The sequence below is a fragment of the Sminthopsis crassicaudata genome, chromosome 4 (genome assembly GCF_048593235.1).
Source record: "Sminthopsis crassicaudata isolate SCR6 chromosome 4, ASM4859323v1, whole genome shotgun sequence".
Classification (NCBI taxonomy): Eukaryota; Metazoa; Chordata; class Mammalia; order Dasyuromorphia; family Dasyuridae; genus Sminthopsis; species Sminthopsis crassicaudata.
This window is the reverse complement of record NC_133620.1, coordinates 383,917,211-383,941,967: the sequence shown is the minus strand read 5'-3', so window position 1 is coordinate 383,941,967 and position 24,757 is coordinate 383,917,211. Positions and strand designations below refer to the sequence as shown.

Here is a 24,757-nt window from a genome sequence, read left to right as displayed (position 1 = left end):
AACTTTTATTTTTGTCTTCCTATCTCTAGCAGGTAGCCCAATGTTTGGCATATGGTAGCTTCTTAATATATTTCTTGCTTGCTTGTTTAGTAGCAACCAATGAATCAGTTAACATTTCAGTTAACATTAGAATGAAGATTACTTTCAGAGAGATTTGTGTGATAAATTAGGAAGGAAGGTCAGGTCTGAGTTTGAGAGCCTCAAATGACCACATAGACAATGTTTGTATATTTTTCTGTAAATAAATTGTCATCCATCACAGTATTAAGACATTAAAATAACAAAATTTCTTGCCATGATCCTTCTTGCTAACTCAGTGATGTACTTCTTAGTTGATCAGGTGGCAAAGACTAGGAGATAGAGAAAGTGGGATGCAGAGATGAGAGAAGCAGAATTCAAAGAGGGGAGAGGATTTACCCTCTTGGACATGCTGTGTTCCATTTTTGTAAGCTCATTGTAGGATGTGACATCAATGTCAGATGAATCATTATATTGCTTTTCAAGGTTTGCTTTCCCCAAAAAACATCTGTGCTATAGGAGTAGATCCCCTTCTGGGCTGAGCCGGATCCTTATGAGGCACAACTGCTGGAGGTCTAAGGCCCACATATTTTAATATGTTTTGATAGTATCTAGGCAAACTGGCCTTTCTAATGTTGTTTATATATGATACTCCATCTCCTAACTCTAGGGCCTTTGCATCAATTATTCTCCATATCTGAAATGTACTCTTGCTTTACTTCTATCTTTTAAAATCCCTTGGTTTCTTCAGGACTCGGCCCAAATTCTATCTTCTATATGAGGCATTCCTGATTCCCTCAACTAATAGGACTTCCCCCTTCAACACTTTCCTCAAAATAACCATGAATTATCATGCATATATTTTATACTTGTCTATATTTCTGTTGAAAAATATATATTCCTTGAAAGCAGGTCTTTGCCTCCCCAGTGCTTTGATAGTGCCTACTAAGCACTTTATAAAACTTTTAAAATTTATTGATCAATTGAAAGTATTGGAAATTTAAAAAAATGAGGAAAGAACATTTTATCTAGAAAGCAGAAGATGAGGTCATCTACTAAGAGACTGGAGGGTGGAAGTGGCATTGGAGGCTTGAGATTATAGACTTGTTGTACTGTTAAAAAAACATGACAGAGAATTAATTGGGGGAAATAAAATAATTAACTTGAAGAACCAAAGGTCCTGTTGAGATTAAATTTATTAATTTACATTGGTCTTAGCACAGTTCCATGACTTACTAGAGTAGATTCAGCAAAATGTACATCTGGGGATGATCTAAAATTGAAAAGAATTGAAAAGAAAAGAAAATTATTGAAAGGCAGAGGTTAGTACTTAATTGTACTGCTTAGTTAGAGATTCTTAGTGAATAAATAGTATAAATGAGCATTTATGAAGTATTTACTAAGTGCAAAGAGCTAGGGATCCAAATGCAAAACAAAGCTGTATCTGTTCTTAAAAAGTTTATGTTCTAATAATTAGAAACAACACTTGTTGGGGTTTGATGGCAGTGGAGGGATTTTTCTGTTTGAAAGTTACAATTTTAGTGAGTAGCACTAGAGGAGTAGATTGACATACTTTTTCCCAATAGCAATGGCTGTAACTAATTTCATTATAGCTCAGGAGTTAAGAAATTCTGAAGAGGGATGAAAGAAGAGTGTCCCTGTGGGGACAAAGTTGCTCTGGCAGGGTAGTAAAGGATATGTGTCTAGAGCCTGCCTAAAAGCCTTCATGAGGCATTTACAAGTCAGAATAGCCTTGTCTATGCATGACTATCTGTTGTGTGAACAAACTTCAAACTTTCCCACATCCATGCCTTTATTCATGCTGTTCCTCATGCTTTACCTCTCTATACTTAGTGAATTTTTATCTATTCTTTAAAGCACAACTCAAATTCCATTTCCTAGGTTGTCTGGCTTTTACATACAAAGGTGAAAAAACAAAGTGCTAATTCACTTTTGTTTTTAAAGAATATTTTACTAATGCCACTTTTTTACATCACTGTCAGGTGTTTAACCCCAATTAGAACACTTCCTTATAAAAACAAACAAACAAACAATAAAGCAAAACAAATAAACATAGTCTCACTTTGCATTTATTGTTTAATACTGCTCTTCTGAGATACAGTAGATATGTCACTATAAAGTCCTCCAAAGTTTAATGCACTTTTCATGAAATATTTTACATTTCAATTATCCATTTTTTTTGGTGTTTTAGCCAGCTTCTACACTGTAACCTTCATTAGGCTAGGAATCAAGTTTTATTTAAAATCTAAATCTCCCTGGTAACACCTAGGATAGTGTTCTACAGATAGAAAGTTGCTTAATAAATGTTTAAGTGAATGAATGGAATGATCTGGTTTCAATTGTGGAATAGAGTAATAATTGAAGGTGGTACTTAAAAGACAATGGCAAAGTTTCAGTCATTGATCACTGTTTAGACCAGTTGCACTAGATCAACATTAAAGTACATAGGAGAGAAGATTGCTTGGGACTGGGTCAGAAGGACCTCCAGTTTCTGCATCCATATTGGCTTTTCATAATGATCTTGCATTCTCTGTGATTTTGGTATGGCTTCTGTGTATTCATCTCATAAGATTTAAACCACAGAACTTTTTTTTTTATTTTTTTATTATATATTTTTTTATAATATTATCCCTTGTATTCTTTTTTCCAAATTATCTCCCCCTCCTTCCACTCCCTCCCCCCAATGACAGGCAATCCCATACATTTTACATGTGTTACAATATAACCTAGATACAATACATGTGTGTAAATACCATTTTCTTGTTGCACAATAAGCATTAGATTCCGAAGGTACATGTAACCTGGGCAGACAGACATTAGTGCTAACTATTTACATTCACTTCCCAGTATTCCTTCTCTGGGTGTAGTTATTTCTCTCCATCATTGATCAGCTGGAAGTGAGTTGGATCTTCTTTATGTTGAAGATTTCCACTTCCTTCAGAATACATCCTCATACAGTATTGTTGTTGAAGTGTATAGTGATCTTCTGGTTCTGCTCATTTTTCTCAGCATCAGTTGATGTAAGTCTCTCCAAGCCTCTCTGTATTCCTCCTGCTAAACCACAGAACTTTATTGTGTGTGTTGGGGGGAGGGGTATTTTCTGTCCTTTCTTTCATGGGGCTAGGTCAATTAGATAAAATTATGTTCCATAATTGTATTTTGTCTCAAATTTTACTTACCTCAACAAATCAAGCCAACAAGTAGATAACTTTCTATTAATGATTATTAATAATAATGAAAAGCATTTAGCACCCAGAATAGTATGTGACACATTGAAAGTCCTTAGTAAATGTTTGTTTACTAATTATAAGCTAGTTAGTGATATAAAAAGTAACTATAATATCCAATATATGTAAATTCTAAGTGATATCCTACAAATAATAAATGACAGAAATGAAGGAGAAAGATGGAGGAGGGAGAAAGGAAGAGTGAGAGGGTGGAGAGGAGAGAAGAAGAGAGGAAGGAAAGAAGAGGAAGGAGAGAAAGGGAGGTTGAATCTGTGATTCAGGAAAGTTTTAATGAGAGAAGTAGTTTACAGCAGGTGATAGAGAAGTAGTGAGGAAAATAAATTCCATATAAAAGAAATAACATGCTCAAAGCTATGGAAAAAAAAACAACACATCTGGGGAAGGTGGAAAACTCAGAATAGCAGTTTGGCTATGGTAGAGAACATATTTAGAGGAGTAGTGGGAGAGAGTACTGAAAAGATAGAGTGGGGCAAAACTATGGAGGACTTTAAATGCTAAATTATGGAGTATGGATTTTATAGGTCATAGGGTGACACTGAAAGGGCTTTTCCGAAGAGGGAGATGATGGAATTACTTTCAAGATTAGCCTCAAAATCTTAATCTGGAATCAGGGTACAGGATAAATTCTAAGAGAGAAAACCTAGAGATAATGAGTCTAGTTAGATGACTTTCATTTAAAATATTAGGTGATAGTACTAAAATTCAGTACCTAGGAAAGCCCCTTGCCTATAATACAGAATACTAAAATATTGAATAAAATATAAATATAGATAAAATATATAATAATAGAGTGCTAACCATGAAATCAGGAAATTTAGGTACAAATCTAATCTCTACCATTAGCCAAATGATCATGAGCAAGAGATTTAACCTTACTGAGCCCCAGTTTCTTTATCTATAAAATGGAAATAATTCATGTAGCACTTTCCAGGGTTAAGATATAAGATGTATGTAATTACATAATTTATGTGATTTGTTAACTTTTTAAGGTTTTAAAGCCCGTCTCTTGAGTTTTTGTTATTGATTTTATCAAGCGTGATTTAAGTATAAAGAACTGTAAGTGTAGAAATCCCCTCAACTGATTCAAATTGTCAATTCACAAATAATTTAGAGTTTTAAAGATTTGTAGTTGTCCCTTCTACCTCATAATTTTTACAATTGTGGTTCAATATAACACAGGTCATCATAACAAATTAAATGGGAATTTTTTGGGAGTTTTGCAGATGACATATGAAAGCTATCAGGCAAACCATGAAAGGTTTAGAAACTCAGAAATGCAAAAAATGCACAGTATTGTGTAATACTTAACCAAATTTTATATTAAGGTACTGCAAGTATTCCATAAAATAAAAAAAAATTAGACGTTTTCTCTTGTAGGAAGGGAGAGCCAAAAAATTTTGCATAGGTTTTCAAGATCATGGGAGCACCATATTCCTGCCATTGGAAGGGATAACTGTTCTTAGTTCACTGAGTGGTTAAATAAGTTTCCTATGGTTATACAGTTATAATATTAGAGGCAAGACATGAATTTAGGTATTTCTGACTCCATGACTGGCAAAAAACATTTATGCTTGTTGGCTGTCCATTTTTTAATTATTTATTTCAATTGAACTCGTAGTAAAGGGAAAAGAAGTAAAAGAAAAAAAAATATGATAAATATAATGAAGAAGGAACCTAAAGTATATAGTGAAATTTAAGGAAGAGGTGAAAATCAATGAAGAAATCTAGGTTATATATTTGGGAGATTAGGAGAATGATAACACCATTTATAGTCATAGAATTCTCTATTCAACAGAAAAAAACAAACTGGTTTCAGGAGGAAAGGCATAAGTTTGGTTTTAGACAGTTTTTATCAGTAACAGAAATGTATTTGTTAGCATATGTGAACGTGCTTTTTATGTTCTATGAAGCATTTATAAAAATGTGCAAGTCATAATTATTCTCCTTCAGATTCAATCATGAAACAAAAACCAAGTGCCATAAGGTACAAAATTGAATGTCTGGAATGAAAAATAAAAAAAAAGGTTGTAATTGCAAAACAGTTTCATAATACAGCCTTTTCTTTCCTCCATTTGAAGCTCCTACCTGGCTTTGTTGCTGTTCTATTTTTACTTTTTGTTAACATTTATGCAGTGGGTTACTACATAGTTCAGTGATTTTTCAGTAGATTCTTTCTGCTAGTTAACATGTTTTTTTTTTATTCCAGGTGTCATTTTATCAGAAGATCAGCCTGTAGCACCAGTATCATCTACCTCACCATGTATCAAGACAGAAAATTTACCTGTCTCTACAGCAAACATGTCAGATACTGTGACTACAGCAGCAATATCAATGAAACCAATTGCCATGGAAAAAACGATCAATAATGAAGTAAGAGAAAAAGGAGAAAAGATACAGCCTCCTCATCACCACAGATCAGAAGATGTTTTAATGGGGAAAGAGGTGATGAAAAAGTTGCCACATCTCTCTTTATCTCAATGTGATGTACTAGGAACTGGTACTGCTCTCCAACCCTGGGGTAGTGAGAATTCAGTGCTAATCACAGAGCCTTTCAGCCACCCAAAGGGTTCCAAAAGAGAACAATTACAAAGCAGATCCCCCCAGGACAGCCTGAGCAGTAGCTGTCCTCAATGTAACACTGTCATCAGCAAACAGGCAGAGGAACAGCCAGTGAACAGTTCCTGTCAAGCAGATCAGTCCCTAAATGAGGAGGCTGATTGTTCAGACAGTGAGGTTGCTATCACTCTTGTTGATAGTTCTCTCCCTGGAGACCCTCTGAGTCTACATGAACCCATTAAAATAGTTATCACAATGAGCAGTACTCCAAACTCTATGACTGAATTAGAAAGTTCCCTGCATCTGAAAGTGATTGGCACTGAGAAAATGGGAACAAGGTCAGATGCTCACCCACCTGTCACAGATGTAACCCATCCTCAAAACAATGAGCAGATCAGAATTCCTGTGATCACCTTTGAATTGTCAGAAGATGGTGGAAATAATGCTTGTCCAGAAGTCAGTGAAAGAGAAAAGACTCCAGAGAGATTAATGGTGGACATTTCTTCTAATCCATGTTCTGGCTATGAATCTGGAGAGCTGGACAATGTAGCAAAGGAATGCAATGATACCCCAAATGGCAATTCAGAAACAACTCCTCTGATGGCATCTAATCCAGCCTGTAAAATGGAAGTGGACAAAGAAGGGCAGGACACTCTTGATCCATCATCTTGTAAAACAGCCCATGAGAAAAGACATGCTCGTGTCCTCAGTGTGGATAGTGGGACAGATGTCCTGTTAAGTAAAACTTCCATGGAACTGCCAAGTGATAAGGAGAAGACGTTGCCAACATCTAAATCTGACCTGGAGGCTAAGGAAGGACAAATTCCAAATGAATCCAATTTTCTAGAATTTGTCTCCTTGTTGGAATCTATTAATACTTCCAAGGTGATGGCATCGAATCCATCCAGTATTACAACAGAGCTGATAAAAGAAAAAGGAGTCATTGGAGGTATGAGTCATGTTTAGCTTTGTTTAGATCTAAAGATGGCAAGGAGTTAGATTGTTTACTACTTGCCTCTTCCCAGTGAAAGTTTGCTAAATAAGACATGAGCATTCTGAAACTTTTTGCTATTAAGATTTATAATGAAAGTTTTTAATATTTGAATGATGAAATATATCTGGGTGTTTTTTTTTAATGCTGACCTTTCAGTTACTTTAAGTTATTTTAATGATACTGGGGCTAATCTTGGGTGAGGGAAATATTTTTTATAAAATTCTGATACATATCATTAATATTGATTATTAGAGCAATTTTAAGGAAATATTACTAAAGATGGCAAATGATAAACATATATTTCTTCATTTAAAGAGCAAATGTGTTTCATAAAAATCTACTATAAATATAGTGTTAAATCTATTTTCCTGTTGACTTCCTTTATGAAATTAGGAATCAGTTCACCACATACAAAAAAAATCACAAATCCTCCACATTATGGATATTTTATAAGAAATAGATTAAAGATCATGAATTCACTTGACAAATGGACAAGTTAATCTACTGGGCTCCCAGCTTCCAATTCTATACAATTAAGGGATTGGACTAGATTATCTTTAAATCCTTTCCAAATTCTGAAGTGATTTTTGAATGCTTAGAAGACAATGAAGCCTTGACTAAGATGCTGGTCAGTCCTAGTATACTAGAATCCAGAAATTGAAAGGGATAAGAGAGGTCATCTAGTCCAACTTCTTGTACTCTTAACATTTATTCTCAGAAATTCCAAAAATTATTTAGTATCATTCCATCAGTAGAGTGTTTTTCTTAATGTCTCTATTATAATCAGGATAGCCCTGTCTCTATACCTGCAAAACTGCCCCTTTCCCATTTCCTTTAATCATTTCAAATAGAGTTCAATTGCTGCTGCATTTTTCTTAGGAGGTTGGGTTGAAACACATCAATGAAGGTACAAAGACTTGTGAAATAGTTGCAAGAGAATGTTTTACATGAGAAACAGGAAGAAGGATCAAGATCACAGCATTAGAGTGTTTTTCTTAACTTCTCTATTATAATCAGGTTAGCCCTGTCTCTATACCTGCAAAACTGCCCCTTTCCCATTTCCTTTAATCATTTCAAATAGAGTTCAATTGTTGCTGCATTTTTCTTGGGAGGTTGGGTTGAAACAGATCAATGAAGGTACAAAGACTTGTGAAATAGTTGCAAGCCAATGTTTTACATGAGAAACAGGAAGAAGGATCAAGATCACAGCATTAGAGTGTTTTTCTTAACTTCTCTATTATAATCAGGTTAGCCCTGTCTCTATACCTGCAAAACTGCCCCTTTCCCATTTCCTTTAATCATTTCAAATAGAGTTCAATTGTTGCTGCATTTTTCTTGGGAGGTTGGGTTGAAACAGATCAATGAAGGTACAAAGACTTGTGAAATAGTAGCAAGAGAATGTTTTACACAAGAAACAGGAAGAAGAATCAAGATCAAAACTGATTAGATCACTGGCAAGACTGAGGCAATAGGATTGGGTAGCTGACCCAAGTGGTATCTCAAAGGGGATTAAGATGATGAATTAGTGAATGAGAGAAAGTGAGTGTAGAATTAAAAAGCTGGAGAAGTACTTAGAGCAGAAACAGACTGGAGTCCCAGCTCTCTCTCTCTCACACACACACACACACACACACACACACACACACACACACACAAAGAGCTTCTTATGAAAGTTTTCAGTGAATTTCATTCTTTGCATTGGATGACTTAGATCTTCCGTGGCCAAATCTACCTTTGCAGTTCTTCCTAGTTTTACAATGGTGCCGATCCCTTGGGTTAGTAATTGCATCTTCACATGTCCAAGAACCTTTGATGTCTGTTTCATGTAGACAGGATTTTTATAGCCTTTTGATGGCCTACAAATTCCTGGGGGCTTGGGTTTCTCCACTGATTAGGAAGCTAATTCCTCTAGGTTTTCAAGATCTTCTTTACTGGATCCTTCTTTTAGTTGGGGCTAGTGTCCTGAAAACTAGACTCTTAATTTGGAACAATTACTATTAATAATTTCATAAGCTCAATTTCATAATTTGAGTATGCTAGACTTTTGCCTGATAAAGCTTTCAGTTATTTTGAAATTGAATTTCTTACTCTCATAAATTCAAGTTTTTGTTTATAGATTTATGTTTCGTTATCATGGGATAACTTTCTTTTTGGATTTTGGAACGTTCTATTATTGGCTGCCATGTAACATACAATAGTATATTTGCTATTAAACAGATAGGAATTTAATTTAGAAGAAACCTCAGAGTCATTAAAAGAACTGCAGTTTCTCAAAGGCAATCCTGCTCATTCTTCTCATCCTATTCATTTATAGATCCCATGCATTGTTCATTTGCAATATCCATGTAAGAATTTATTATAATGGGCAAATTAAAATAAAAATTCTCCATATATCTATATGATATTTGATAGTTTAAAATGGTTTATAAGAAAATAAAATCCTTCCACAATTGATTTTTATATAATTTATACCTAAAAATTCTGATTTTTAAATTTTATCTGAAAGGTGCACAAACTGTTTCACAAAATGGTTATATTGTTTACCTTTTATCTCCTCCATCTCTAATTTTCTTTTTGAATATATACTAAGATACCTTTCAATTGAAACATTTAGGTTTTTTTTATTGAACTTATATATGATTCTAGCCAAAATGTTGGAAAATTTATAAAACATATTTCCATTATGTATTTATATACATTGTGTCTATGTGTGTATGTATCTATTTGAATTATTCAAATAGATACATATACACATAGACACAATGTATATGAATAAATAAATAAATAAATATATATATATATATATATATATATATATATATATATATATTCAAAATGAAAAAAGGTTAGAATGAGAGCAGAGACTTCCGGCCAAGATGGCAGCATGGAGGCAAACAGCTGCTTGAGCTCCATGTTTTTTCTCAGAATTTACTTCATGACAAGCCTCAGAATTAATGCTTGACCAGAAAAGAAACCCACAAATAATCACCAATAGAAGACATCCTTGAAATTGGGCAGAAAAGGTCTGTGTCTGCTCGGGGGAGGGGTCGAACAGACTCGGGAGAGAGAAAGAGAGAGAGAGAGAGAGAGAGAGAGAGAGAGAGAGAGAGAGAGAGAGAGAACTAGAGAGAGAGAGAAGAGAGAGAGAGAGAGAGAGAGAGAGAGAGAGAGAGAGAGAGAGAGAGAGAGAGAGGTAGGCAGGCAGCTCACACTGTGCAGACCTGAGGGGGGTGGGGTGTGATCTCTTCCATTTCTGCAAAAAGACCTTAAAACCAGTGTGGATGTTCAGTCTTGGCAGCAAGCCAGGAGCAGCAGAGAAGGTGTAAACACCAAAGGTAAAGAATAAAACCCCAGAAAGCTAGTGTCTCTCGGGACCCAGCCACCCCCACCCCCACCTGGAGTGACTCAGCTTGTTTTCAGAGCCTCAGAGCACAGAAGCAGCACAGCCATTGCTGTCCTATTAGTGCCTAGCTGCTGTCTTCTGCAGTCTGTAGAGGAAGCCTGGTTAAATCATCCAGCCCCATCCCCCCCCAAACAGACCAATTGTTTTTCTTGTCAATTTGTTTTCTTCAATTCCCACTCTGACAAAATGAACAAAAAATTTAAAAGGGCTCTAATCACTGACAGCTTCTGTATGGAGAGAGAGCAGACTTCAAACCCTGAGGAGACTAAAAACAGACTGTCTCCAGAGGAATCCCCTAAGGGGATATGATCTGCTCCTCAATAAACAAAACTCTCATAGAGGAAATCAAAAAAGCTCTCACAAGAGAGATAGAAGAGAAATGGGAAAAGGAAAGGGAAGTTTGACAAGAGAGTCTGGAGAAATCATCCCACACATTCTGGATATGGATAAAGAAATTAAATCATTGAAAAACAAAATTAGTGAATTGGAAAAGGTAAACAACTCCAAGGAAAACAGGATTAGTGAGTTGGAAAAAGAAAATAGCTATCTAAAAAATAAAATTGATGAAATGGAAAAAAATTCAATAGAAGATAAAAACTCAATTGGACAGTTACAAAAAGATATAAAAAAAGTGAGTGAAGAAAATACATTATTGAAAATTAGACTTGAACAAGTAGAAATGAATGACTCAAGGAGAAACCAAGAAGGAGTCAAGCAAAATCAGAAAAACAAAACAATTGAAAAGAATGTTAAGTACCTTATTAGAAAGACAACAGACCTGGAAAACAGATCCAGGAGAGACAATTTGAGAATAATTGGACTCCCTGAAAAATGTGAGGAAAAAAAGAGCCTGGACACTATTTTCCAGGAAATTATCAAAGAGAACTGCCCAGACATTTTAGAAACAGAAGGTGAAATAGACATTGAAAAAATTCATCGATCACCTACTGAAAGGGACCCTAAAATCAAAACACCAAGAAATATAGTGGCCAAGTTCAAGAACCATCAGACAAAGGAAAAAATATTGGAAGCTGCTAGAAAAAAGCAATTCAGATATGGAGGAGCCACAATAAGGATAACTCAGGATCTAGCAGCGTCCACATTAAAAGAACGAAGGGCCTGGAACATGATATTCTGAAAGGCTAAGGAACTTGGTATGCAGCCAAGAATAACTTACCCAGCAAAATTAACCATCCTTTTCCAGGGAAGAAGATGGACATTTAACAAAATAAATGAATTTCATCTATTCTTGATGAAAAAATCAGGCCTACACAAAATGTTTGATCTTCAAATACAGAACTCAAGAGATCTCTAAAAAGGTAAAAAGAAATCTTGAGAACTTTATTTCTGCCATAAAGATATGTAAAGAATACAAGTATAATTTGCCCTAGAAACTAGAGGTGGAAAGGAAATTATATCAAATATAAAAGGGTAAAGTGGTAGTACTAAATCTCATGAAGAGGCAAAGGTAACCTATTATATCTGAGAGAAAGAAAGGAGGGGGATGAACATAGTGTGTATCAATAGACATATTCAATTATGGTGAAACTTCTTCCACTTCATTGACAAGTGGGAGGGAAGGAGTAAACTAAGGGGAAGGGAATACAGAAATCATGAGGAAAAAGGGGTAAAATAGGGGGAGGAACTTTAAGGTGGGGGAGAGATACTAAAAAGGGAGGGCTGTGAAAAGCAAGTGGTGCTCACAAGTTTAATACTGGGGAGGGGGGTGAGAGGGAAGGAAAGGAGAAAAGCATAAGCAGGGGTTAACAGGATGGCAAGCAATATACAATTAGTCATTCTAACCATGAATGTAAATGGGACAAACTCCCCCATAAAGAGAAAGCAGTTAGCAGACTGGATTAAAAGCCAGAATCCTACTATATGTTGTTTACAGGAAACAAACTTGAAACAGCTTGATACATTCAGAATAAAAGTAAAAGGGTGGAGCAGAATCTACTATGCCTCAGTTGAAGTCAAAAAAGCAGGGGTAGCCATCCTCATCTCAGATCAAGCAAAAACAAAAATTGATCTAATTAAAAGAGATAAGGAAGGGCATTATATCTTGCTAAAGGGTAGCATAGATAATGAAGCAATATCAATATTAAATATATAGGCACCAAGTGGTGCAGCATCTAAATTCTTAAAAAAGAGAAATTAAGAGAGCTGCAAGAAAGAAATAGACAGCAAAACTATAATAGTGGGAGATCTCAACCTTGCACGCTCGGAATTATATAAATCAAACCACAAAATAAATAAGAACGAAGTCAAAGAGGTAAATAGAATACTAGAAAAGTTTGATATGATAGATCTTTGGTGAAAGCTAAATGGAGACAGAAAGGAGTACACTTTCTTCTCAGCAGTTCATGGAACCTATAGAAAAATTGATCATATACTAGGACATAAAAACCTCAAAATCAAATGCAGTAAGGCAGAAATAGTAAATGCATCCTTTTCAGACCACAATGCAATGAAAATTACATTCAATAAAAAGCCAGAGGAAAATAGACCCAAAAAAATTGGAAACTAAATAATCTCATACTAAAGAATGATTGGGTGAAACAGCAAATCATAGACATAATTAATAACTTCACCCAAGAAAATGACAATAATGAGACATCATACCAAAATGTGTGGGATACAGCCAAAGCAGTAATAAGGGGAAGTTTTATATCTCTAGAGGCCTACTTGCATAAAATAGAGAAAGAGAAGGTCAACGAATTAGGCTTACAACTAAAAATGCTAGAAAAGGAACAAATTAAAACCCCCAGACAAACACAAAACTTGAAATTCTAAAAAGAAAAGGTGAGATTAATAAAATTGAAAGTAAAAAAACTATTGAATTAATTAATAAAACTAAGAGTTGGTTCTATGAAAAAACCAACAAAATAGACAAACCCTTAGTAAATCTGATTAAAAAAAGGAAAGAGAAAAAGCAAATTGTTAGTCTTGAAAATGAAAAGGGAGAACTCACTGTTAATGAAAAAGAAATTAGAACAATAGTTAGGAGCTACTTTGCCCAACTTTATGCCAATAAATTCGATAACTTAAATGAAATGGAAGAATACCTTCAAAAATGTATCTTGCCCAGATTAACAGAAGAAAAAGTAAATAATCGAAATAGTCCCATTTCAGAAAAAAAGAAATAAAACAAGATATTAACCAACTCCCTAAAAAAAAAATCCCAGGACCAGATGGGTTTACATGTGAATTCTACCAAACATTTAAAGAAAAACTAACTCCAATTATATATAAACTATTTGACAAAATGTGGATTGAAGGAGTCCTACCAAATTCCTTTTATGTCACAGACATGGTATTGATACCTAAACCAGGTAGGCTGAAAACAAAGAAAGAAAATTATAGAGCAATCTCCCTAATGAATATTGATGCTAAAATCTTAAATAAAAGATGAGCAAAAAGACTACAGAAAATCATCCCCAGGATAATACACTATGACAAAGTGGGATTTATACCAGGAATGCAGGGCTGGTTCAATATAAGGAAAACTATTAGCATAATCGACTATATCAATAACCAAATTAACAAAAACCATATGATCATCTCAATAGATGCAGAAAAAGCATTTGATAAAATCCAACATCCATTCCTACTAAAAGCACCTGAGAGTATAGGAATAAATGGACTATTCCTTAAAATAATAAGGAGCATATATTTAAAACCGTCAGCAAACGTCATATGTAATGGCAATAAACTAGAACCTTTCCCAGTAAGATCAGGAGTCAAACAAGGTTGCCCACTATTACCATTACTATTCAATATAGTACTAGAAATGCTAGCCTTGGCAATAAGAGCCAAGAAAGGGATTCAAGGAATTAGATTAGGAAATGAGGAAATCAAACTATCACTCTTTGCAGATGTTATGATGGTATACTTAGAGAACCCCAAAGACTCTGCTAAAAACGTATTAGAAATAATTCAGAACTTTAGCAAAGTTGCAGGATACAAAATAAATCCACATAAATCCTCAGCATTTTTATACATTACCAACACAATCCAACAGCAAGAGATACAAAGAGAAATTCCATTCAAAATAATTGCTGATAGTATAAAATATTTGGGAATATATCTACCAAAGGAGAGTCAGGAATTATATGAGCAAAATTACAAAACACTTGCCACAAAAATAAAGTCAGATTTAAATAATTGGAAAGACATTAAGTGGCCTTGGATAGGCTGAGCAAATATAATCAAGATGACAATACTCTCTAAACTAATCTATTTATTTAGTGCTATACCAATCAGACTCCCAAGAAACTATTTTAATGACCTAGAAAAAATAACAACAAAATTCATATGGAAGAATAAAATGTTGAGAATTTCAAGGGAATTAATGAAAAAAAATCAAATGAAGGTGGCCTACTTCTACCTGATCTAGAACTATATTATAAAGCAGCAGTCACCAAAACCATTTGCTATTGGCTAAGAAATAGACTAGTTGATCAGTGAAATAGGTTAGGTTCACAGGACAAGATAGTGAATAAAAATAGCAATCTAGTGTTTGACAAACCCAAAGATCCCAACTTTGGGGATAAGAATTCATATTATTTGACAAAAACTGTTGGGAAAACTGGAAATTAATATGGCAGAAACTAGGCATGGATCCACACTTAACACCACATACTAAGAAAAGATCAAAATGGATCCATGATTTAAGCATAAAGAACGAGATCATAAATAAATTAGAGGAACATAGGATAGTTTACCTTTCAGACTTGTGGAGGAGGAAGGAATTTGTGAACAAAGGAGAACTAGAGATCATTATTGATCACAAAATAGAAAATTTTGATTACATCAAATTAAAAAACTTTTGGATAAACAAAACTAATGCAAACAAAATTAGAAGGGAAGTAACAAATTGGAATAATATTTTTACAATTAAAGGTTCTGATGAAGGCCTCATCTCCAAAATATATAGAGAATTGACTCTAATTTATAAGAAATCAAGCCATTCTCCAATTGATAAATGGTCGAAGGATATGAATAGACAATTTTCAGATCATGAAATTAAAACTATTTCCACTCATGAAAGAGTGTTCCAAATCACTATTGATCAGAGAAATGCAAATTAAGACAACTCTGTGATACCCTACACATTTGTCAGATTCCCTAAGATGACAGGAACCAATAATGATGAATGTTGGAGGAGATGTGGGAAAACTGGGATACTGGTGCATTGTTGATGGAGTTGTGAAAGAATCCAGCCATTCTGGAGAGCAATCTGGAATTATGCCCAAAAAGTTATCAAACTGTGCATACCCTTTGATCCAGCAGTGCTACTACTGGGCTTATATCCCAAGGAAATACTAAAGAAGGGAAAAGGACCTGTATGTGCCAAAATGTTTGTGGCAGCCCTTCTTGTAGTGGCTAGAAATTGCAAAATGAAAGGATGCCCATCAATTGGAGAATGGTTGGGTAAATTATGATATATGAATGTTATGGAATATTATTGTTCCATAAGAAATGACCAACAGGATGAATACAGAGAGGCTTGGAGGGTCTTACATCAACTGATGCTGATTGAAATGAGCAGAACTAGGAGATCATTATACACTTCAACAATGATACCGTATGAGGATGTATTCTGATGGAAGTGGATATCTTCGACATAGAGAAGAGCTAATCCAATTCCAATTGACCAATGATGGACAGAATCAGCTACACCCAGAGAAGAAACACTGGGAAATGAATGTAAACTGTTAGCATCTTTTGTTTTTCTCCCCAGGTTATTTATACCTTCCGAATCAAATTCTTCCTTTGAAACAACAACAACAACAACAAACTTCAGTTCTGCACATATATATTGTACCTAGTATATACTATAACATATTTAATATGTATGGGAATGCCTGCCATCTAGGGGAGGGGGTGGAGGGAAGGAGGGGAAAAATTTAGAAAAGAAAGGAGTACAAAGGATAATGTAGTAAAAAAAATTACCTATGCATACTTACTGTCAAAAAATGTTATAATTATAAAATTAATTTAAAAACAAAACAAAACAAAACAAAAGAATGAGAGCCGAAAAGAGACATATTCTTAGGAAAGGATATGGGTCAAATTGTGCTTATTAGGTTCCAAAAATTTCATTAGTTCTTTCTTTGCATCAACAAAATAATTCTGGAGAAAGTGATGATGATGTTTATTGTGATGATAATAAATATCCCTGGAAAAAAGACTATACTGCACTTCATATTGACAAATTCATCTGAAATTTTCATTCATATAAAACAAACATTTATTAGAAAGTGCCAGCTATGTGTAAGGCACCATCATTTGTATTGGGATACATAAGCAAAAGTCTAAACTTGTTTTGTTGTCAAGAAATTTACTTCTATTTATTTTCTCTTGCTCAGTTCTGATTGTTTTAGTTTTTAGAGCTATGAAAAGCCATATTCCAGAAGAGCAAATAAGCTGAACTTGCAGATTCTGAGACATGAAGAAGTTGAAATATTCTTATTAATACTCAGTGATACAATGCTATAAGCACATTGAGTAGATACTCATATATGTATTATAAATTTAAATTTACCTCACTTGTATATTGAGGATTATGAATTTTATATGGTATTGATCTTTGTCTATTTATCATCGTATTTTGTCAAAGTATTATTTGAAAACAAGTATTAAACTCATAAAAAGTGACATGAAATCTAAACTTTTTTATGTTGGGATGATTATAATGGGTATTTGCAAGAGTATTTTGAGTATATTTATTGTCATAGAAAACCTAAGACAAATAATCATTCTCTAATCAAATGGCATTTGGAGATAAATCTAGGTCATCAACACATTGAAAGTATGCAATAAAGGAAGTCTGATTAACCCACCACTGGCAAGTAACCTGTCAAGAATTTAAACCCAGTTCATTGGGCTTTCCCAATGAGACATCTTGAAAGGAACTTCAGTGTTTTCAATCAATTGATATTTATTAAGCATCTACTATATTACAGGCATTTTGCCACAGGGAATGAAAAACAGCCCTACTATGTGCCAAATGTATGTTGCAGCTGCTCTTGCTCCAGTAAGAAAAGCCTTTCCAAAAGTAATATTGTTACATTATATGGATGATATTTTGGGATGTGTACCTGAGGAACAAATGTTAGAGGCATGTCTACAAAGGACCATGGAAACATTAAAGTACTACAAACTGCATATAGCTACAGAAAAAATTCAAAGACATGCTCCTTTTCAATATTTAGGATATGAAGTATATCCTAAGACACTCACAGTACAAAAGCTTTCTTTAAGAACAGAGAAGTTGAACACCTTAAATGACTTTCAAAAATTAATAGGAGATATCCAATGGATGCGTCCAGTGTTAGGCTTAACTACCAATCAACTACAACCTCTCTATGACATTTTAAGGGGAGACAGTGCTTTAAATTCACCACGCCAGCTTACAAAAGAAGCACAAAAGGCTTTGAGAGAAGTTGAACTGGCTTTATCCAATGTGGTTGAAAGAGTCACTCAAAAACCCTTGGAAATATCAGTTTTTGCTACAAAAGAGGCACCCACAGCAGTCCTTCATCAAGGAGACAGAGTGATTGAGTGGGTGAACCTCCCAGCACAACCAGAACAAAACCTTACACCTTACCCAGTGCTTGTGGCTAGGATTTTATTAAAGGCTATTAAGAGAGTAACACAATTATCTGGGATAAGTCCTGAAAAAATATACACATTCTATACTAACGCACAGATTAATGTATGCTGTGAAAACATCCCAGAATGGCAAATTTTATTGGCCACCGCTCCAAATTTTGCACATGGATCTCCATTAAAGATTACCCGGCTACTACATAATTGGCGATGGATTTTTGAAGAAAAGGTTTCTAAGGTTCCTCTTAAAGGACCAACAATCTTTACAGATGCCTCCAAAGAAAATATTTGTGCCATATACTCTCATGATTTAACCATAAAGAGAGTAATCAGGACTCCTTTTCAATCCACTCAACAGAATGAATTATTTGCTATCATGCTAGCTCTTAATTATTACCCAGGAGACGTAAATATAATTACTGATTCAGCCTATTCAGTAGGTGTAGTACAAAGAATTGCCACAGCCCAAATAAAATTTGCAGCCTCCAATATTTATCAGCTCTTTAAGGAACTTCAAGAGCAAGTGAGAAAACATCCAGGCAAGATTTATATCTTGCATGTCCACTCACATAGTGGACTTCCAGGTCCCATTTTTGATGGAAATTCAAAGGCAGATAGCCTTCTAACCATGTTAGCCAGTAGTCCTTTATTTCAGGAAGCACAAGAATCTCATTCTAAATATCATCAGGCTGCTCGAGCTTTACGTTTACAATTTGGAATCACAAGAGAGGAAGCTAGGAGCATAGTAAAAAGCTGTACAGCTTGTCTTCCTTTCCATGCTCCTACACTCCCTCCAGGGAAGAATCCTCGTGGTTTGAGACCCAATGAAATCTGGCAAATGGATGTGACCCATTATAAATCTTTTGGTCGTCTATCTTTTATTCATGTCGTGGTAGACACCTTTTCAGGATTCACATTTGCAATGCCAGCAGCAAAAGAGACAGCCCGAGTGGTCACTGAATTCCTTATACAAGCTTTTGCAATTATGGGTGTGCCACAAGCAATAAAAACAGACAATGGACCTGCATATACGTCCAAACATTTTACACACTTTTGTGCACAGTATAAGATTTTACATACCACGGGCATACCCTTTAATCCTCAAGGGCTAGATAATGGAATAGAGAGCCATTTTTTTCCTCTAACTCATCTTATAGATACAGAAACTAATGCAAGAAATTTTAACGGATTTTCCCAGGATAATATAGATAGTAAGTAAGGCCAAATTTGAACTTGGGAAGTTGTTTTCCTAATTTGAGGCATAGTACTATATCTACTGCATTATCTAACTTCCAACCATGTCATTAATTCAACATCAGAAAAAACCTAATAGTTTCCTATTGTTTCTAAAATTAAATGTAAACTTCTTTGGTTCATATTTAAAGTCCATCATAAGCTGTCTCCAATATACCTTTCCAGTCTCATTATACATCCCTCCTCTTCCTGAATATGTGTGTGTGTGTGTGTGTGTGTGTGTGTGTGTGTGTGTGTGTGTGTGTGTATGGATTTATTTGATATCCTGAAACACTGTTAAAGCTGTTAACTATTTCTAATAGTATTTTAGTTGATTCTCTAGGATTCTCTTAAGTATGCTATCATAGCATCATTGCCTAGTCTAATTCCTTCAATTTATTTTTCTTCTCTAATTGCTAAAACTAACATTTCTAGTACAATAGTGAATAATAGTGGTAATAATGGGCAAACCTGCTTCATTCCTGATCTTATTGGGAAGGCTTATAGCTTATTCCCATTACAAATAATGTTTGCTATTTTAAAAAATTCATTTGCCTTTATTTGACTGATTCTTTATTTCTCAAAGATTCATTAGCTTCTACTTGCTCAATTTTAAAATTTCCTAAGGCTTAAGAACTTCTCTGTCTGCATCCCATAAATTTTGATACGTTGTTTCATTATTGTCATTCTCTTCAATTAAATTATTGATTTTTTTCTAGCATTTGTTGTTTGACCCACTCATTCTTTAGGACTGGATTATTTCATTTTCAATTGATTTTTAATCTATCTTTCCATGGCCTATTATTACATGTAATATTTTATTTCAATATGATCTGTAAAGGATGTGTTTAATGGTTCTGCCTTTTCAGTTTAGTTGTGAGGTTTTTATGCCTAATACATGCCAATTTTTTGTAGGTGCCTTGTACCATTGAGAAAATGGAACATTCCTTTCTAACTCAATTCAATTTTTTCTCCAGAGGCTTATCATGGCTAAAGTTTCTAAAATTCTATTTGCATACTTAACTTTTTTTTTTCTTTTTTGATTTTATAGTGGTTGAGGTCCCCCACTAGTATAGTTTTGTCGTCTGTTTCTTCCTGTAATTCACTTATTTTTTCCTCTAAGAATTTGGATGCTACACCATTTGGTACATATGTGTTTTGTATTGATATTACTTAATTGTTTACTGAATTGTCCTAGGCACAATTATGTTTCATTTCTGACCTACACTTTCATCTTCCCAGAATTATTATTCCCTCTTTTAGCCAAATCTATTGAGAGTAAGGTTCAAAGAATTTTCTTTTTTCACTCTACTGAAGTAGATTTCTCATGCTTCTTCATCTGATATAATTCAGATCATTCTGTCTCCCCCTTTTCTTTTTCAGCACAATCCTATTTCATCCCTTAATTGTTTTCTTTTATCATCATGTGAAAAACCTCTTATACCCACATTCTCTGTGTGTATATCCTTAAGTATACACCTTCAAACAGTTCTAATACAGATATAGTTCTTAAGAGTTACAAGTATGATCTTTGCATGTAGGGATATAAATAATTTAATTTTATTGATTACTGTGTGATTTTTTTTTCTTTACTGTTTACCTTCTCTTGAGTCTTATTTCTAAAGATAAAATTTCTATTCAGCTCTGGTCTTTTCTTCAGGAAAGTTTGAAATTCTCCTATTTCATTGAATTGAATTCTCCTAAAAATATGCTTTATTCTGCTGGGTGATAGGCTGTAATCCAAGCTCCTTTGCCTTGCAGAATATTATATTCTAAACCCTCAGATACTTTAATGAAGAAGCTGCTAAATCCTAGGTAATCCTGACTGTGGCTGCTTGATATTTGAATTGTTTCTTTCTGGTTGCTTGCAGTATCTTCTCCTTGATCTGATAGTTCTGGAATTAAATTACAATATTCCTTAAACTTTTCATTTTGGGATCTTTCAGGAGGTGATTGGTGGACTCTGTCAATGACTATTTTACTCTAGTTTTCCTTAAACAAAAATAGTCATTGAAAGAATCCACCAATTTCATTTTTTTTAAAAAGTTGTTTTCTTTAGTGAATTTTATCCCCACTTATTCAGTTCTATTTTTCCCACTTAAAAATATTCAATTTTCCAATTGCATTTAAAGATAGTTTTCAATATTCGCTTTTATAGATATTGAGTTCCAATTTTTCCCTTTTTCTTCCTCCTTGCCTCTCTACAAGCAGCCTGATATAAGTTATGAATTTGCAATCATATTAAATGTACGCATTAGTCATATTGTGAAAGAATTACAACAAAAGGGAAAAAGCCATGAGAAAGAAAAAAAAAAGACTCCTGAAAATAGTATGCTTTCATCTGTAGTCAGACTCCATAGGTTTTTTCTCTGGGTGTGGGTAGTATTTTATCATGAGTCTTTTAGAATTGTCTTAGGTCATAGTATTGCTAAGAAGATCTAAATCTATTAAAATTGATCATTGTACAATGTTGCTGTTATTGTACACAATATTCTCCTAGTTCGAATCATTTCACTTAGCATAGGTTCATGTAAGTCTTTCCAAGTTGATGCTGTTTTTTTCCTGAAATCTGCTTTCTTATCATTTCTTATAGCACAATAGTATTCCATTACATTTATGTACTACAATTTATTCAGCCATTCCCCAGTTGATGGACATTCTTTCAATTTCCAAGTCTTTGCCACCACAAAAAGAGCTGCTATAAACATTTTTGTTCATGTTAGTCTTTTTCCCTTTTTTATGATCTCTTTGGGATACAGACCTAATACAGACACTGCTGGGTCAAAGAGTATTACAGTTTGATGACTCCTTAGGTTTAGTTCTAAATTGCTCTTCAGAATGACTAGATTAATTCACAGCTCCACCAACAGTACATGCATTACATTATAAAATTTTCCTTTTCTGTCATAATTGCCAATACAATGGGTGTGAGATAGTATCTCAAGTTGTGTTAATTTGTATTTCTCTGATCAATAGTGATTTAGAGCATTTATTCATATGATTGTAGATAGCTTTAATCTCTTCATCTGCAAACTGCCTTTCTTATTATTTAAGCAATCAATTGGGAAAATGACTCATATTCTTACAAATTTGATTCACTTGTCTATGTATTTTTTAAAAATAAGCCTTTTATATGAAACTGCATACTTTTGATCCAGCAGTATTACTACTGGGCTTATATCCCAAAGAGATCTTAAAGAAGGGAAAGGGACCTGTATGTGCAAGAATGTTTGTGGCAGCTCTATTTGTAGTGGCCAGAAACTGGAAACTACATGGATGCTCATCAGTTGGAGAATGACTAAATAAACTGTGGTATATGAATATTATGGAATATTATTGTTCTGTAAGAAATGACCAACAGGATGATTTCAGAAAGGCCTGGAGAGACTTACATAAACTGATGCTGAGTGAAATGAATAGGACCAGGAGATCATTGTATACTTCAACAACAATATTATATGATGATCAATTCTGATGGATATGGCCATTTTCAACAATGAGATGAACCAAATCAGTTCCAATAGAGCAGAAATGAGTTGAACCAGCTATACCCAGCAAAAGAATTCTGGGAGATGACTATGAACCACTACATAGAATTCCCAATCCCTCTAATTTTGTCCACCTGCATTTTAGATTTCCTTCACAGGCTAATTGTACATTATTTCAAAGTCTGATTCTTTTTTAGTTAGTAGGTGCTAGAAACTATGCTAAGTATAGTTGATACAAAAAAACAAAGTAAAATGTTCTGTAATCTTGAGGAATATACAACTTAGTTTGGAGAGACAACATGTATGTATATAATTATGTGGAAAATAAAAACAGAATTGACATAAAAAAATAAGTCTTTTATCCAAAACACTGACTGAAAAATTGTTTTCCAGTTTTTTGCTTCCTAATTTTTGCCACATTGGTTTGTTTATACAAAAACTTTTCAATTTAACGTAATCAAAATTATCCATTTCGTATTTTATAATATTCTTTATCTCCTGTTTGGCCATAAATTCTCTTCTCCAGATAAACTATTCTTTACTCTCCTAATTTACTAATTTCATTCTTTATGTCTAAATTGTGTACCCATTTTGACCTGATATTGGTATATAGTGTGAGATATTGGTCAGTGCCTAGTTTCTGCCATACTATTTTCCAGTTTTCCCAGGAATTTTTGTTAAATAGTGAGTTCTTTTCCCAGAAACTGGAGTCTACCAAAGAGGAGATTATTATAGAAACTGACTACTATGTCTCATGTACCTAATCTTTTCCACTGATCTACTACTATGTTTCTTAGCCAGTATCTTGCAATTCTAGTGATTGGCACTTTATGATACATTTTTAGTTTTGGTATTACTAGACCAATTTTTTTTTGCTTTTTTCATTATTTCCCTTGTTTTTCTTAACTTTTTATTCCTCTATATGAATTTTTTTCTACTTCTGTAAAATAATTTTGGAGCCACTTCTATTTTTAAAAAAGTTGTTCTCTTCATGTGTGTGCTTTCTTTTTCAAGGTATTAAATGTTTTCATAATTTTCTTTCATATTTCTCATTTCTTTTTCCCAATTTTCTTCTACCTCTCTTACTTCATTTTTAAAATCCTTTTTGAACTCTCACAAGAGCACTTTTTGAGCTTGAGACCAATTCATATTCCCTGTGACACTTAACACGTAGGTATCCTGACTCTCTTGTAGTCTTCTTAGTATGTATTTTGATTTTCCTTATTACCCAAAATTTCTATCATCAGAGATCTTTTTTTTTGTATTTTGCTTACTTTTTAAAGTTGAGCTCTGCTCCTAGGGCACAGAGGAGATTGTCCCTATCTTCTTTTGCAGTATTACTGGAGGCACTGTTCCAAACTTCTTGCACTGGGGCCAAGGGCCTAATTGCTGGCTTTCTGCATTGGGGTTTCTGAGTCTGGCAGCTTGCCCAGTTTACTAGGTTTGCCTAGGTTAACACCTAGGATCTGGACTGGCAATTTGTCTCCTGAGTTGGGACTGGAAGCTTCACAGCTGGTCTTTTGAACCACTGGCCCTGTGAGTCATTGTACTTACCTTTTAGCCAAGTGAAACAAATCTTTTCTGAAATCCTAAGATATCTTGATCTGGAAATTTGTTTCATTCCATCTTTTTTGTGGATTTTGTCATTCTAGAATTCTTTTAGAGGCTTGATTTACATTTTTTTTTCTGGAGGAAAGTGGGAAGAGCTCAGGCAACTTGCTGGCTTATATCCACTCTCTATAATCACAGGTCTTACGAATGATGAATGTAAAGCCCAAGGAATTCTATAGAATGGTCAAGTGGCAAGCTCATACTTATACACTTTCTCCTTTCTTCTTTCTCTCCCCTTACCTGCCAAGAAATTTATTTGTGCTACCTTCTTCATAGTGACTTTGGTTTATGTACTTCAAAAGCTATTTTAAATTTCATGTCAAAATACCCCACATGAGTAATAAAAAGCACCAGTTATTAAAGGTCTCTCTCTGCATAGGATTTATTATTGATATATGGACAGCACATTCCACTTCTTAGAATATTGACTAGAACAAATGAGACATTTCACTATGACATTTTAAAAAATACTTAAAATACTAAGTATATAATCTCTTTAAAATAAGTATTCTACTTGAGAGAGAAACTTATTTTAACTAAGATGTGCTTATAATAAACCAACTAATTAATG

General features: G+C 34.2%; 1 protein-coding gene across 4 annotated transcripts in view; it reads left to right on the top strand.

Annotated features, from left to right (window-relative positions):
* The window catches only part of PCNX2 (pecanex 2), a 370,349-nt gene that overhangs the window by 25,526 nt on the left and 320,066 nt on the right, over window positions 1-24,757 (top strand). For all 4 annotated transcript variants that reach the window (XM_074262410.1, XM_074262411.1, XM_074262409.1 and 1 more), the window contains exon 5: window positions 5,494-6,792. In XM_074262410.1, coding sequence (XP_074118511.1) covers window positions 5,494-6,792 — 1,299 coding nt within the window. The remainder of the gene's footprint in view (window positions 1-5,493; window positions 6,793-24,757) is intronic.